We start from the raw sequence: 17,469 nt of genomic DNA on the forward strand, positions 1-17,469 counted from the left end.
TAAAGAGAAGTGAGGGCCTTTTCACAGAGTTTAAAGTGTCCTTTACGCAGCAGGTGCTGCACTGATTCGACACCATCTGCCTCTTGGCGATGGCATGAGCCCCGCCTTCTGAACTCAGCTGAACCCTCGATCAAAGGAGATAGGGGTGTTAAACAGTATGGCTCTAATGATGCACTTAATGTGAGGAAAGGGTTTTATTCCTTTATGTGCCTGCTGGCTTATCTATGGGACTGGAAAGCTATTGTGCAATAACGCAGCCCGATATGAATGAAGAATCTGTCACCTTGTATTGAAAGTAAATACTTTAGGTAAAACTGGTGGGCTGCTAGACGAATGGCCGGGACACTCGTCGTAAAATCAGTAAGAATATTAAATCAGTGTGATTACATTCTGCTGGAGGAGAATACTGCACGGAGAGGTTGCACTGATGATGATAAATGATCTTTGCTTATGTCTTGTAATCATGGGCTATTTCCTGTATGTTTGCACAAAATAATTTGCCAGAGTTTCTCTTCTATGCTTCTCATTTTCGCTTCAATCTCAACTTTTCGGAATCTTTAACCGAAGAGATTTGATTTTGTTTTGAAATTTTGTTTAAACTTAAAGCTTTAGTGCGTAACTTTTTGATATTAATGAACGTCCGTTACATTCAAGCCATTGCCAAATAAGTTGCTACAAAGCTAATTAAGACTATCAGCTCCACACAACTCTCTCTGTATTTCTCAGTATGGCTGTGTTCAGAAGATTGTGTTGTCCGGTGACTTTCCCGCGCAGAAACTTGAGTGAAGATAATTACCTCTTCTGAAGAGTCCATCCTCTTTTCTTAATCCTCCGTGTCCTCCTTGGCAACTGCGTGTAGGAGGTGTGTGGGGGGGGGGGGGTGCATGGTCATGGAAGGCTTGTATCATGTGGACACGCCAACAGTTTTGTTGTCGTTACTTAGAATTCTTCATGGGGGAGACTACACACTATAGCTTTAATCAAGTGCTCTGAGTAGCCAAAACAAAACCACAAAAAGTCATGCTTAGGTATCACAGACCTGATTTGATTGTTTTTTTATTTATTTTTTTGGCTACTTGGAGGCAACAGAAGCAACACAGCACTGACATATCATCACCCTTTAAGTTGATATGGCAAACTTGTTAGCAAACAACTTGTTTGGGAGCAATATTAGCATTAATTTAGAGTTGTGTTTCTGGCAACAAAATGTCACCATTTCTGTTTATCCTCTTTATCTCAGATTTCACCTACAACTCCAAGTCCTTTTTTACATCTTTATTTCTTGCAAATAGAACGAGATATCATTTTCGAGATGCGCAATACAAGCAAAGTACCCTTACATTTTCTCTCGACATACATTGTGCAAGTATAAAACTCATATAAGAGAGAACACTTTAGCAAATATATTACAACTCCAAGTCCTGCCACCTGCAGAAGTCTCCCACAACTCTGCAATGGTAAACTGCATCAGCAAGGATGAGGCTGGGTCGAGAGGCGTTGTGGACTCCTTCGTTAAGTGTTAGCTTAACACGTTTTTTGTGGACTTCAGCAGCCAAATAATACCCCTAAACCAAATTCCATCCATGGAGTGGATGTGGACTGCACAATACTACAATCTGGACAACAAGCAGGACTGGGCTAAGAACAGAGGCTAGACAACAAGCAGGACTGGGCTAAGAACAGAGGCTGGACAACAAGCAGGACTGGGCTAAGAACACTGAGGCTGGACAACAAGCAGGACTGGGTTAAGAACACTGAGGTTGGACAACAAGCAGGACTGGGCTAAGAACACTGAGGTTGGACAACAAGCAGGACTGGGGCTGGACAACAAGCAGGACTGGGCTAAGAACTCTGAGGCTGGACAACAAGCAGGAGTGGGCTAAGGACACTGAGGCTGTGTACAAGAAGTACGGTGTCATTAATTGTCCTTGTACAATGCTATGGAATTTATTTTTCTGTTGTGTGCTGGGGCAACAGGGCGAGGACAGTCAACGCCAGCACAATCAACAAGCTCATCAGGAAGGCTGGCTCAGTCCTGTGGGTGGAGCTTGATTATTTGGTGGTGGTGTCAGAGAGGAGGATGTTGCGCAAGCTGCAAAGCGTCATGGACAATTACTCTCACCCTCTTCACCATCTTGCTGTTGCCATCAGACATTACAACTCATCCACCTCAGGTCGAGGTCTCGTAGACTACACTGGATTTTTATAGTTTATTACAACTCAACGCCTTACTGACTCACGGGACATAATGTGCAATAATGGGACATTAAAGGAAATATTTTGGGCATAATCATGAACAATCTGTATATATGCATACACATATACTGTATATATATATATATACTTTTGAATTTGAATTTTTTAACAATTGAAAGTATTACAGAACTGTTCACTCTATGCAGATATGTTTATAGGTCACTACAAAGACTAACAAGTAATAACACCAGGCCAGTATTGTCAGGACATGTGTAGTGAGTTATATGTTTAATCATCTAAATGAGACAAGAGTTACATGAGTAGATTGATACCCTCACATGACATGTACAACAACTAGAAAGCTAGAGCCGGTAGTTGATACGCCGAGCTTACCCTCTCATTTCTACAAATTAGATATATTTAAATATATAAAATTTAGACAAGGCTAGGTTAGCTGTTTCCCTCTGCTTTCATTCTCTATGCCAAACCCGAGCTAATCTCCTTCAGGCACTAGCTCCATAGTTTGCTCAATACTATTGTATTACTTTAAGTGGTGATGTGTGCAATAAAGTCAACACTAAATGTATTAGTTCTATTGGCGATATTAGCATTTAGCTACCTTCTCTACTAGGACTAGGACTGATAATCTCACTAAATTTGAAGGAGTCTGTGTCTGTCTGTCCTTTGATTTTCTCAACAACAGTTCATCCGATCGACCTGTACACTTGGCGACTGTATTTCTGAGTGACGACCCAAGGAAGTGCAGTGTTGAGTTTGAGCTCTTGAGATCTACTGGAAATATTTATAATGCGTTATGTACACACTGCGTAGTGTATATTGAGGGGACCCCTATTAATGGCATGCTTGGTACAGCTTGCTCTCCATCGCTTGCTACAGTACATTCAAGAACAGATGAAGAAAAAGAAACTGAAGATGTTATATTGTAGCTAGTCTGGAATAACGGAAGTACATTTCAAGGATAACTGCTGGATGTCCCTCACCTTCCGCCCTCTGTGTGTTGCCGTTCTCAAACTCTGTTTGCTTCGGGACACAAAAATATATTTTCGAGCAAGCAAGCTACACGCTAATAATGGCAAGTTTTGAAGAACATTTAGATCACGCAACAAGGCAGGCCTGCTTGGTTCTTTTGGGGAATAATTGTAAAGATTTGCAAGCAGCAATACTGGAGGCCACTGGGCACTGCTGTAGTAATAATACCAATAATAACAACAACAATACTTCTACTAATTATAATATTAATAATACCAATAATAATAAAAATAGTAAAAAGCAGCAAACAGAAAGTATAGTATAAAGTCAAGTTGTTGTTTGAAATCCTAATTGCCTTACGTTTGTTTTTTCTTATCATCCTCACAAAGTAAATATTTCACCTTCTTTGAGTTTTCCACAGCCTTTTAATATTCTCTTTTAAATTCTGTCATCCCTTTCTCTGCTCTGCTAGGTAATTGCCTGACTGTTATTGTTCAAACCAAGAGCTGTGCTTTCAGGTTATGTCTCATATGCCAGAGGTGTCTAAACAGCTTTGATGGAGAATTGCACCTAGTTCTCTATATATGTCGTTCTACCAACTGTAGTTTTCTCACTGACTAGCAAAAGAGCAGATGGAACTCCTGCTGTGTGTGGGGCACCTTCAATCTGAAGTTTAGTGGGTAGGCATGTTATGCAATGGCTAGTTTTAATCCTTGGATTTAGTTGCTAAAGTGTATGGCGGATGCACACACCTCTCTCTAAAAGCATCTTTCTGTTTGAGCAGGGCATTAAATCAAAAACAGCCCCTGGGCTTCTGTAGCTGACCTCTAGCATTGTTGCACAGGGGACTACAGGGATTAAATTACACTGACAGTTTACATTGGCCTATTAGTTGGAAATGTCACCCTACAGTATAACTGCAAATGCACAGATTCAAATCCTACATAATAGCCAGTTGCTGTGGATGAGAGCATTTTCATGTAAAATATAATGCAAATGTAAACTCTGCTCTGCCTGGGGCTCAGCTGTGAATCACTGAAGGCTGAACCCACAGTATAAACAGAGAGCAAAATGCTGACAGTTAAGGTTCTATAGATTCTCTCTCTCCCCTATGTTTTTCACTGGAGTTGCCACTTTGAAATGTTGACTGGTGTAATGGAACGTAATGGGACAGCACTAAATGTTGACTTAGGGTGGGCCGAGCACTCAAGGGTTAAAACTGATTAAGTTCATAGTGTCGTTTTGTGTTGGGGAGCGCTCAGTGCAACGCGGCACTCGCTCAGGGTTAATGCAGTCATCCATGCATGAAGGGACAAGTGGGCAGCCACAAGGACAGCAGGCTTTTTAATCCGTTTGCCAAGTAGAATTTAGGTTTTCCTCTTCAGGCGCTTAATGGAGATAACAGCTTGTTATTCAGGGGGCTGCAGTAGCAGTCATTGTCACATTGCTGCTGATGAGTGCTCATTAAAACCTTTACATTGTTCTCTGTCTGCTGGCTACAAAACTCAACTTGTGTTTTTAGGCTGTGTTGACATGCCAGTAGTAGTCTGCATTCTTGTTACAAATGTGTAAAAATATGTATGTTTTAAAGCAGTACGCAGTAAAACAATTTTATTCTTAAGCAGTGTTTTTGCATTCCTGCATAGAGAACTGAGAGGTGGTCATCTTCCTTAATTTCCATGTGAAAAATATAACACTGTCATATTCACATATCCATTGTAAGAGTTACATTGTATTAAATGGCTAACTGCAATTCTAAGTATGAAATAACTCAACTATGGTGCGAGGTGAAAAGACAGCATACGGTAGCAGGATGATAGTTAAGTAGCACTGGTCGTTAAAAGTATAATTGCCATGACAAACAACATAAATTTGTTGGGATGTTCCGAGCCCATCCTGGGGATCAGTATCAGGTTCGATTCAGGCATATTTTAATGGATCGGTGTCAGCTAACATAAAGCCAATCAAAATCGGATTCTTCCTTTGCTGAACTCCTACTGTGTTTTGCCTGCTAATGTTGCAGTGCTGCTCTCTTTAATCCCATCTGAGCTCTACAGTGCAAGCATTTTGCTTCATATGCGAGTGTGTGAATGTGAAAAATGATTTGGTCTCACTGGTGATTTACTCTGGTTTTTACATCCGGGTTGGCAAATAAAAAACAAGTCACTGAGGCACGTGTCTCCTTTTAAACCAGTAAAATCCCTGCATATCCTCAATTGTGTGTTTTGTTTTTGTTCCATCAGAGGCATCACCGAGTCCTGTAAAGAGCTCCCCAGAAACGTCTCCAATGACCTCCCCGCGACAGCGCCGCGACTCTGACCGCTACTGCCAGCTATGCAACGCCTGGTTCAACAACCCAGGCATGGCTCAGCAACATTATGATGGCAAAAAGCACAAGAAGAATGCTGCTAGAGCAGACCTGTTGGAGCAGCTGGGCAAGACCCTGGACATGGGAGAGATGAAAGGTACGGAGCACTATTGAAGTCATGAAATACTTTTTATATTCTGACTGTTGTAGTCTTTTTATTGTTTAGTGATATGAAGTGTGTCATAGAATTTGGTTGAAACTCTACTCTTTTCCATGTATTGTTAGACTGCAAGGTGGCAACTTCTACGTTTAAATGTAGGATTTAAGTCGAAGCAGTTAGGCGCCAAGAAAGCGCATGCATACATTGTTAGTGAGCCCCTTTTTGATAAATATAATTATATTTGTCTTGTGATAAAATGTCCGCCTAAAGTTAATTCTTTACCAAATCACAAGATCATGCGAGAATCGCGGGATCACATAGCAGACGGAAATCCATCTTGTCAGGCTTCAAGCAATGCGTTTGTGTTCGAAAAGCAGTGGAACGAACCAAGCAGCATCCGGTGAGGAGCTACTGGCAGCTACCGGCGTGGTTTAGGTGTGTGTGACGACCGTGACTATTCGTTAAAAACAATGATGGTGAACTTGATAGACAGATGGTTCATTCAATCACCTGCCAGGTATTTTTTTTAAAGCGCCTGCCCTTTTCCAAACAGTTTCCAATGACGCCTTCTCAGATGGTTCTGTGTTAACAAACCACATGGCGCACCAGGTTATCGGACAGGACAGGTGTCTCTTTTGTGACCTGTGTCAGACTCACACTTTCGTAGAGTGACTGATGGAACAGCCATGACAGGTGTTAAGTAATGCCACACAGTCATGTTGACCCCAGAGCTTCTCATCCACAGTACAATGTAATTCAATGGGAGAAGTCATCCATTAATATAGTAATCATTATGGTTCAAGCCACTTGTCAGCAGGCAGGCTAAAGCTAGCTGAAGTGTCCTTGAGCAAGACCCTGACACCCTGCTGGCTCTTGGGGTGCTGTCATTGACTGACCCTAACTTTTGACCTGCCTGTGTTTGACAGTTTTGGGACACATTTGGGACTATTCCAAAAATAACCCTAGGTGAAATTCCTCATTTGGAGGTGTATTAAGTTATATTAAGTTAGGTTTTTGGCCACTTGGGGACAGTGTAACAAGCTGTAAATTCAACATTACAGTATCATATATAACAGCTGCATATTTACACACCCAGCAGCATTAGCATTCATTTTGAGTAATTGTTCTGCCCACCTGGCAAATATTATCCCAATAGTTCCTCTCCTTCTAGCTCTGGTTTGGTCTTAACTTGCTAATGGTAAAAAAATGTTAAAATGTTATGTAAAGGATGTTGCAAAGAAAACTCCCGCTCACTGTCTAACTTCATGTCTGACCATCATTTTCAGGAAAAATGTGCCTAAGGATGGTCTAGTACCGAAACGTTGCCTACTCTTAAACTTTATATATTTTTGCAAGTTAGACAGTGAGCGGTAGTTTTCTTTGCAACTTTTGACCTGCTTGTCCCCCTCCGATGCACCTGTCTCACGTTGTAGATGTGTGAAGTATTTTTCTGTACTGATGTAAAGGATGTTTAAGTCGTAATTCTTGTCAGACACTGTAGCCAATAATGTGATGTGTAATAATGATTAGTGAGAGAGACCAGCGTTACAAATGGAAATAATTCTGATCATTTGTGAGTCCTCTAACTGGAAGCCCTCTTGACTAGAGCTGTCAGCTCGATGCCTTCTGCAGTCCACTAGCACGTCACAAGCTGTTAATTTTACGGAGGAAGAGGAGGAGAGAACATTCTTGCTCATCCTCTCCCAGTCACAATATGTCAATAACAATTACACAATATTATTCCAGCTAGTGCAGGGTCGGCTGCCAGAAAAGCAGAGTGTGCCCAGAGGTATTGTAAAGGGTATCGGCGCGTGACCGCATCGAATGGGAGAAACAAGTCCTCACAGCTGATTGGACATGGACCCCTAACTCCAGGCCTGATTGGTGCTTTATAACTATGGGTGTGCTGTCGCTGGCTGAGGGCAAATTGAATGGTTGCAGTCAGTTCAGCTTTGTCATGTTGGCTGTTGAGGTTTTGAGTACATGATGTCTATTTCAGGTTTTAATACATTTGGCCCATGGTTGAACATCACTACTCAGCATTATAGTTCATTATAGTATAGTTTTTTTTCTTTTTTTAAGCAATTATATTAAACAAAACAATGATATAATTTGTACAGAACTGAATGTGTTTGAGCATTTTAAACCCCACTCCAACAGAGTCCCAACCCAGTTGTACCATGTCTTTTGTTCAATAGTACAAGAGATAAATCAGTATATGGATATGCATCTCTATGTACATACATCCATATACATATCCACACGTACAGTATACATATACAAGGGGTGTACCCCAGTACAAATACATTATTTGACTGTGAAAAGCTAATGCGCTGTGTGTGAGCTTTTATTTAGACTCAGTTAAGGCTTACATTTTTCTTTTTTTTTTAAGGTAGGGTTCATATGTATTTACTAGATTCATTCATGTACATGGTTAATGATATATTTTGTTGGCAGCGAAACATAGATAAATGTATAAGTAGTATAAATAGCAGTAGATTTAATTAGTAGATGTAACAATTTAATTCAGAAAATGAAGCCAATTATTTTCTAGCATCTTATATATATATATATATATATATATATGTGTGTATAATCCAAATACATATATGAATAATACTAATGACATGAAGAGAAACACATTCAGATAGTAGCTTCTTGTAGTCGTATTTTACAAATCTAAATACATTATACCGTAATCGGCCATGTAACCTTTTCAAGAAGTTAGGTCGGTAGTTCTTTATTGCATACACCAAAATTCAGAGGGTTTATGTCCATTTAAGCAGTATAAGTCTTCTAGAAAAACATATCAGTTTCCAGAAAAATTTTATCTTAGTGGATGCAGTGCACACTAGGAAAGCGAAACAGCAAGCCTGGAAAAAAAAAAGACAGCCAGCTAAACAGTACAAAGACAAGCACGAAGCACAATCAGGAGCAGAGCATAAGTCATGCCCTAAATGTGGTAAGTCGCATGCTAAATTCCAGTGCCCAGCAAATAATGCAGACTGCCACAACTGTAGTAAGAGAGGGCATTATGGCAAAGTGTGCAAGTCTACCAAAAGTGTGAGTGCTGTCACAGAAGATGACAACATTCCTGGGAACCGTTGATGCAGGAGAACATGCATGGACAGTAGACTTTCAAGTAAGGCATACTAATGTGAGGTTCAAGTTTGATACAGGGACCAACGTTACTGTCATACCAGAGCAGGTGTACAGACAGATATACAGAGGCACCGCATACAACCTCACCCCAGGTAACAAACTATTGTTTGGGCCAGGCCGTGTACCTCTCTCTGTAGTGGGTGTAGCCAGAGAAATACTGAAATGTGGTGATAAACGCACCAGAGGACATTTATGTAGTGAAGCACCTGAACACAGCTCTGCTGAGTAGACCCGCCTCAGTTAGCCTCAGACTGCTAGCCAGAGTAGATAGCATCGACCTGGACTCTGTAAAACAACAATACCCAAAGCTGTGCGGCGGGTTAGGTTTAGCACAGCAGCAGTACACAATTAAGCTCAGACCAGATGCCAAGCCCATGTCTTTGAAAGTGCCTTGCCGTGTCCCACTGCCCTTGATGGGAAAAGTAAAGCAGGAACTCCAGCGCATGGAGCAGCTAGGAGTCATCAGCCGGATCGAGCAGCCGACAGAGTGGTTGCATGGTGGTTGCACCAAAGAAATCTAAGGATGATGTATAGACCGCTCTCCCCTCAACGAAGCGCTGTGCAGGGAAACATTCATCCTCCCATCTGTGGACCAGAAGCTAGGCATGCTGTCTGCTGCAAAAATATTCACAAAACTGGATGCCAACATGGGGTTTTGGCATATCCCATTATCAAAAGACTGTGCCCTTTACACCGCTTTTATCACCCCATTCAGGCGCTATTTCTTCAACCGTTTACCATTTGGTATTGCCTCAGCTCCAGAACATTTTCAAAACTGGATGGTGACGGGAGTGACAGAAGGCTTAGAAGGAGTCGTCTGCTACATGGACGACGTCCTTATATGGGGTTCCACACAGGCAGAGCACGACACACGGGGGCATGCGGTTCTGCAGAGGGCACAGGCGGCTGGCATCACATTGAACACAGCCAAGTGTGAGTTCAGCAAAACCAAGGTGTAATTTCTAGGATACATCATCTCTTCAGATGGGATAAGCCCAGATCCAGAGAAGACACGTGCCGTACGTGAGATGGATCCGCCACACAACGTCAGTGAGCTCAGGAGCTTTCTGGGCACGGTGAATCAACTAGTCAAGTTTGTGCCCAACCCAGCTGAAAAGATAAATCTCTCAGAGACCTGCTGTCAAAAAAGAACCTGTGGTATTGCGGGCCTGACAACAGAGGGCATTCACCAGACTCAAACAAGAGTTAGCGTCCACTCTGGGCCTGCAGTTGTATGACTCAAACAAAGAACTTACAATCTCAGCCGATGCGTCATCGTATGGGCTAGGCAGTGTACTTCTGCAGAAATGCCAGGGGACCTGGGTGCTGGTGGCATATGCGTCCAGGGCGCTCACAAGTACGGAGCAGCGCTATGCTCAAGTGGAGAAAGAAGCACGGGCCCTGACCTGGGCATGTAAAAAATTCAGTGACTTCATCATCGGTCTCGATTTTGAGCTGGAGACAGACCACAAACCCCTCGTGAGCCTGCTGGGTGGACAAGCGCTGGATTCCCTCCCACCTAGAATACAAAGATTCAGGATGAGACTCATGAGATACAGGTACACAATCATGCACATCCCAGGGAAAAGGCTCACTACAGCAGACACACTGTCATGGGTGCCACTGATGAATGGTGTGACTGATGGAGATGGCTTGATGGAGGAAACAAACATATATGTGGACTCTGTAATTGCAAACTTACCAGCAAGCAAGGCTTATCTGTCCGAGTTGCGGAGTGCAGACAGCGTGTGTGCTGAAGTGATGAAGTACTGCATTGAGGGCTGGCCAGATCGCAGCAGACTGGATGTGCTAGTAAGACCCTACTGGACTGAAAGGGCTGTTCTCAGCACTCACAATGGACTATTATTGCGGGGTACTAGGCTAGTTATCCCTTCAGTAATGAGGAATAGAGTGCTAGAGAAAATTCATGAAGGGCACCAGGGAATAGTCAAATGCTGTGAACGAGCCAAGCAATCCGTGTGGTGGCCTGGGCTAAGTAGCCAAATAGGAGAGCTGGTGTTGAAATGCACGGCATGCATTAAAGAACGTGCCAATGTGACTGAGCCTCTTATACCTTCCAAGCTACCCGATAGGCCATGGCAAAAGCTAGGAGCTGATTTGTTTACATTGAAAAACAAAGTCTACTTGCTTGTTGTGGATTATTTTTCCAGGTATGTGGAGGTGGCACAGCTGAGACCGACAAGAAGTGTGGATGTGGTAAAGCACCTCAAGTCAATTTTCGCCAGGAACGACATACCGGAGATTCTAGTCACAGACAATGGGCCTCAGTTCGTTGGGGCTCACATGATAGCCTTCGCCACTGAGTATGAATTGAACGAGCAGCCCAAGATACCCTCAAAGCAACGGCGAGGCCAAGCGTGCTGTCCAAACCATCAAAAACCTGATGGTTTGAAATGATGATGAAAGAAAGCAACTGACCCCTACCGTGCGCTGCTGGCTTATAGGAGCACTCCTTTGAGCAATGGCTTCAGTCCAGCCCAGCTGCTCATGGGGCCTGTGCCACTGTGCCAGCTTTCCTGGCGGTGTTGGAGCCAGCCATCCCAGACCTTCGGTCGGTGCAGCGTAAAGAAAGGGAGAAGAGATGGATTGACGCAAGCAACTATGACCGCAGACACAGAGTGATAAATCTCTCTGACCTGTCACCAGGAGATCAAGTGTGAATCACAGATACAAGATATACAGGTACTGTGACATCTGCACATGAAACACCTAGATCTTACCTGGTCAGTGGACCACAGGGCACTTTAAGGAGGAATCGCCGCCACCTTGTGCCCACGTCGGCAGACAACAGCAGTAAAACACAAGAGCATGCTGCAGGGGTTGACCTGCAGGATACTTCGACAGACACTGGTCAGGTGTCTCCGGGGGGGCCTAAGGCACTCCCCAAACTGTGAGCACCAGGTCTGGCAGGTCACAAAGCCAGATTGACTGGATCTGTGAGAATTCAAATGAAAAAAAGAAAGAAATGGAAATGTTGAAAAAAAAAGAAAATATACTAAATGTATTGGGGGAAAAACAGGGTAGTTTGTTAATGTAAGTGTTATAAGGGTTTAATGGGAGGTTGAATCCTGTTGTGTGTTAACTGTCTACTGTGTGTTCATTCGTAGCTTAAAGAGGCCTCAATGAGTTCATATTCTTTAGTGTAATCCGGTCTCAATATGAGTTCACAGGAAAGAAGAGTGCTAAATAAGCACTGTAAAGATATGTATTATAGTAGACCAAATGTTTCACAGTGATACAAAAGTGAGATTAAGAGTTTGATGCAACCTGGTGATAAATGATGTAGGTCACAGTCTATTGCTTTTCGGAAAGGGAGATGTGGTGTGATCTATAATATTGTTACATTGCCGGGGCACCAGGGGACAGTAGAGGGGAATCACAAGGGTTGTATGGGAAGATAGTTTGTGAGTGAATAAAGTTAAACCATGTGAATCTACCCTGCTGTGTCTTTATTTGATATCTTAAGAACCCAACACGACAAGCCCCATCTTAAAGGGAAACTATGCATCTTTTTTAGCTTAATTTACCTTAACTGAACAGCTTTGGAGTCATTCGAATGGTTATATGACTTTTTTCGAGTTGAATGGTGGTCGTCTCGCTCCCCCCTAGCGCCTGTGAGCGGAAAAAACACCATTGCAACTTTCGGCCGGCGAGCCACCGACCTCAGTGTCAGGAAGTATCGCGTGATATCAGGTCTCGCGATGCATCGAATTGGTTCACGGCACTGCACACATACACCCATTCAGGAACCGGCTAACAAGGTAGCGATGGAGTTTTTCACACTATCGTCATGGCTGAGCCGGCAAAAAAGAAGCAGAAAGCTAGGAAAGCATTGTCGGAGGAACAGAGAAAGAGGAAACAGCAGACTGACCGAGCTGAGCGAGGAGTCAGACACAAGTAAACATAGGAGCTGCCAAATATCTATTCCAAAGCTCTAGGGGGAGCTCTATAGAAAAACCTGCAAGCAAAAAAACGAGAAAACAGCGAAGAAATGGCAAAAACTGGATAGCGCCTCTTTAAAACATGTGAGAAGAGCACAGAGAAACAAAAGAAATGCAGGAATCTCTAAGGTAAAATAACCAAAACTGTTTTAAGTTTGGCAGAAACTTGTGTGTTCTTTTCAGACCCCATGACTTCACTCATAATGTGAAGCTAATTGAGAAAATATTTTTTAGGGCCTTTAAATTGCATTACCAAGTGTCATAAACTAATTGAAAATGGATAAATTCTAATTACATTTTCCAAGCATCACGAGGAGCTCAGTTCCGTATACTTCTTCCCATTGTTTTACAGATAATCAGATAATATCCTGTTACTATAACGTATTGATCTTAATAGTTTCACAGTTAAAATATTGTCAGATGCACAACAATTACAGAATCAGCCATTGTCACTAAAAATCAGGCTCCCTCCAACAATGCTTATTAAATTATAATATATATTCACAATACAATGTGAAATAAGGTAATAATTTGTAGAAGGCAGTAATTGCAAATTTTCTGAATGTAAACACAAATGCAGTAAATGTATATGCATAATGAGAAGTAACATCATATTTATACATATATACGTATATATATAAAGAGGTAAAACTGTTGTAAAACAGTATATTAAAGTATTTAAAGATGTAACACGTTTAGGGTAAAGTGAAGTGATAAGCTCAGAGCTCAAGAGTTTAAAAATCTGATGGCCTGTGGATGCTGCGGGACCGGATGCAGGACGGAAGCAGGCAAAACAGTTTGTGGCTGGGGTGATTTGGGTCTCTGACAGTCTCAGCGTTATGGGTGGGCTTTAGGGGGCCAGAGTCAGCTGTGGATGGACAAGCCTTTTTTTTTTTTTTTTTTTTACTGACGAGCCTGTCACCAATCCCACCTTTTGTTTTGTACAATATATATATATATACTATCTCGTTTTGAATATACATAAATCATGAATAAAAATAAAAGGGTGTTTGTTCTTAATTTTATTAAAATAATTGTAAATGGATTTGATGGGTTTGTCAAAACTGATGCGGTTAAAACGGAAATTGACATGCAGCCTGCATGTCAGGCAGCTATTGAGAATTTTGTTGAGAATAGCTGGTAGCTTCATGTAAACTAAAGATCTAGAGAGAATTAGGCTATGGATATACGGTGTTTCCTTAATGTTATTCAACGACCACCAAGGTTGGTGGAAGAAAGTGACAAAGACGGCGAAAGTACAGGGTGTAACATTAGTTCTGAAGAACAAGGATTGTCACTGCCGAAGCTAGCACTGGCCACCACATCGGTGCTGCTATCCGACACTGTAACCCAAAGCAAGGGTCTTCATCACAGGCGGCAGAACCAGGGGATCTCGGCATTGAGAAACCAAATCAAATTGTCCTGAAAACTTTTTCTGCACGCTTGTTCTCAGGCAAAAAAAGAACAACAGCACCTGGTATGGTAGCATAGACGCTGCTTTCTGCTACCCATGCAGAAAGTTCGAGCACCCTCCTCTGCTGTAGACTCGACCTTTATGCTAAGTGGATTTTGCGATTGGAAGCATGCAGTCGAGACTGGGAGGTAATTGAGCTTAATGTTATACCACACGATTTAGACTGTTTCTAAGTTGATGCTTTGCGGTTCAAGAGGCCTAACGCTCCTCGTTTTATTTTCTGTATAAGCCGGTTCTGCGCAATGGTAGGCTAGTTGTCCATGACTTACCTGTTTCAATACCAGATAAAATCTGTTATATGTGTAGACCTGTATGAATTAATTCAATGCTCATTTGGAAGATAATTAAGATAATGTTACATGATGAGATTTATTTAATTTGTGCCCCCCCAAAAACAATGGCATGCCCGTCCGTGAATTTGTGTCTGGCACCGGGTCTGGTCTCTAATAATCCTGTTGGCTTTCTTCCTGCACCGCTGGGTGTAGAGGTCCCCCATGGATGGCAGCTCCGTCCCAATCATGTGCTGAGCAGTTCTCACCACACTCTGTAGAGCCTTATGGTTGAGACGGTTCAACTGCCATACCAGGTGGTTATGCAGTCAGTCAGGATACTCTTGATGGTGCACAGAGTATCCTGGAGTCCAGGTCGAACCTCCTCAGCCTGAGAAGGAAGAAGAGCCGCTGTCTAGCAGTCTTTGTGATGGTGTTGTGGTGAGTCCAGGTCAGGTCCTCGCTGATGTGAACCCCGAGCAACCTGAAGATGCTGACTCTCTCCCCCGTTGTACAGTTGATGGAGCTGCGGGTGTGTCCTACTCTCTGGAACTTCTTCCTATAGTCTACAATCAGCTTCTTTCTTTTGCTGACGGCAAGATGGAGGTTGTTGTCTTGAAACTCAAATGTCAGGGCTCTGACCTTCTCTCTTCAGGCTGTCTCCTCGGCAGCAAACTTTATGATAGTGTTGGAGCTGTTTGTGGCCACGCAGGGAGTACAGGAGAGGGCTGAGCACGGAGCCCTTGGGGGCAATGGTATTAAGGGTCAGGGTGGAGCATGTGACTAGTACAGAATGAATAAAGATTAGGAGTTAAGGACAGTCAGTGGGTTGTTCAAACATAGTAAATTAAAAACAGTAATTATTACTGTTATTTTATCGTAAAGGCATGAACACTCTTCTGAAGTCAGTCAGGATTCTGCACCAAAGGCTCCTCTCCACCTCTCCACTAACGTGAAGCCATCCCTATCTTTGGCTTCATCTCTTTTGCTCTATGGCTGTGATGCACTGTGTAAGGAGGAGATGGATTTGCCAACATCAACACAGTCATGGAGAGGCTGAAAATGTCAGCATGCTAGCTACACTATTCAGCAATTGAGTTAATGAGCTTTTCTCTCCAGCGATTATCAATTAGTAATGAAGTGGCAAATCATCCTATCAGGCAAAACCAGCTCTGTGAGCCTGTGGAGAAGAGAATGGGACCGCAGCAGGCATTGCGGGCAGCCAGGCAGTCGGGATAGAGAGGGGAGGCAGTGGATGCTGATGCTGATGCTGCTGCTGCTGGAGAACGCATCCACCATTGCCTCTACTTGGAGCTCTTTTTTTCATCTTGGCATCTCGCCATTCCCTCTCCCTGACCTCCAGCGTTGTACACCTCCCAACTTGCTGAAAAATGTGCAGTCTGACTCTGAAGATGTGATGAAATATTCAACAGCTCCCATAAAGGAAGAGGTGTCGTCATCCAGGGGTCTGCATATTGTTGTTGTGTATCCAGCACTGTGCAGCTATGAGAAAATATATCCTTATTTTGCAGCATACTGTAAAATTGATGTAACTCCTCACCTGTGCTCTTTCAAATGTCTTCTGTTCTTAAAGCGGACCTATTATATAGCATTTTCAGGTTCATACTTGTATTTTGTGAAAAACACTTTATTTTTCTCATACTGCCCATGGCTGCTGCACCTGTACTCACCCTCTGTATGAGACACTCTGTTGGAGTGCCTGTCTCTTCAAGCCCCCCTCCCAAAAAAGCCTAGTCTGCTCTGATAGGTCAGCGCATGTCCGCAAGTCTCTGATTCTCCACTATGTTGTTTTACTCAGGAACCTAAGACTGACTGCAACGGAGTATATAGCAAGACTTTGTACCGTGAAAAATCACCAATAAAGGCTTGGGGCTTGGAGAGAAATGACCAACATTGACAGCCAAGATTACAGCTATTTGGCATTAGCATGCAGTTACTTAATATTTAGCAGTAGGCTAATGTAAGATTGGAATGGAATGGAGCAGCACTTTCTACCATCAAATTACTACACAACAGGACATGTTCCGGCAGTAATGTGACACGAAATTGGGGAGAAATGACCAATATTGGCTGCCAAGATTACAGCTATCTGGCGTTAGCATGCAGCTACTGTAGTTAGCAGTGGACACTAACAGAATATAGCAGCATTTTTCACCGTCACAAATCACAGATAAAGGCTTTAAAAACAAATACTGCATAACCGGAAATGTTTCAGGAGTAATCTGACCCGTAACTGGGGACAGTTTAACAACATTGGCAGCCAAGATTCCATCTTTTACTGTCGTTAGCATGCAGCTACATGGTACAATGTTAACACTTTTTGCTTAAAAAAACACTCCAGCAGTTCCTGCCTGGAGCAGTAGAAAAACTGCTGAAACTGGAACGTTCAGAACAGTTGAAAATCTGATTGAGGGATTTCTATCTATTTCGATCTGGCCATGTTTAACATGACAATCCGACATTTTAACATTATAGATATGACAGAAAATACGGAAAAGCACAATAGTTCCACTTTAAGTCATTTTGGTCTTTCACATAATAATATGCAAATAACTTAAGTTTGCAAAGAGTCCATTACTCTTAGATCTGAGTGATTTAATTGTGTGATTAAATTCTGTTCAAAGTGAATAGTGTAAAGAAGAAATGTTTTATTAACTGTAACAGTGAGAACTGTAATGTTTGCAGAGTTGTAAATAGGATGGAAAATGATTATGCGGTAGACAGTCCATTAAGACTCTAATGTGGACAGATTGTGTAAGCACTTTAGCCTGGTTATCACTGCAGTGGATTTAAAAGAGATAATGGTGTCTTTTTATGGGCTGAAATATGTGCCACCAGAAACTGAATTTGAATAATTTATATTTGAATTAGAATTTCTAAACTTGAATAATTGCATTGAAAAACTGAATTTGAATCAAATAATTTGA

The 17,469-nt window shown here is 42.4% G+C and overlaps 1 protein-coding gene across 1 annotated transcript in view; it reads left to right on the plus strand.

Moving 5' to 3' along the window:
* The window catches only part of zmat4a (zinc finger, matrin-type 4a), a 254,663-nt gene that overhangs the window by 173,683 nt on the left and 63,511 nt on the right, over positions 1–17,469 (plus strand). Inside the window, exon 5 of the mRNA XM_031296570.2 lies at positions 5,430–5,651. Within this exon, the coding sequence (XP_031152430.1) occupies positions 5,430–5,651 (222 nt within the window). The remainder of the gene's footprint in view (positions 1–5,429; positions 5,652–17,469) is intronic.

The sequence above is a fragment of the Sander lucioperca genome, chromosome 2 (assembly GCF_008315115.2).
Source record: "Sander lucioperca isolate FBNREF2018 chromosome 2, SLUC_FBN_1.2, whole genome shotgun sequence".
Taxonomy (NCBI): Eukaryota; Metazoa; Chordata; class Actinopteri; order Perciformes; family Percidae; genus Sander; species Sander lucioperca.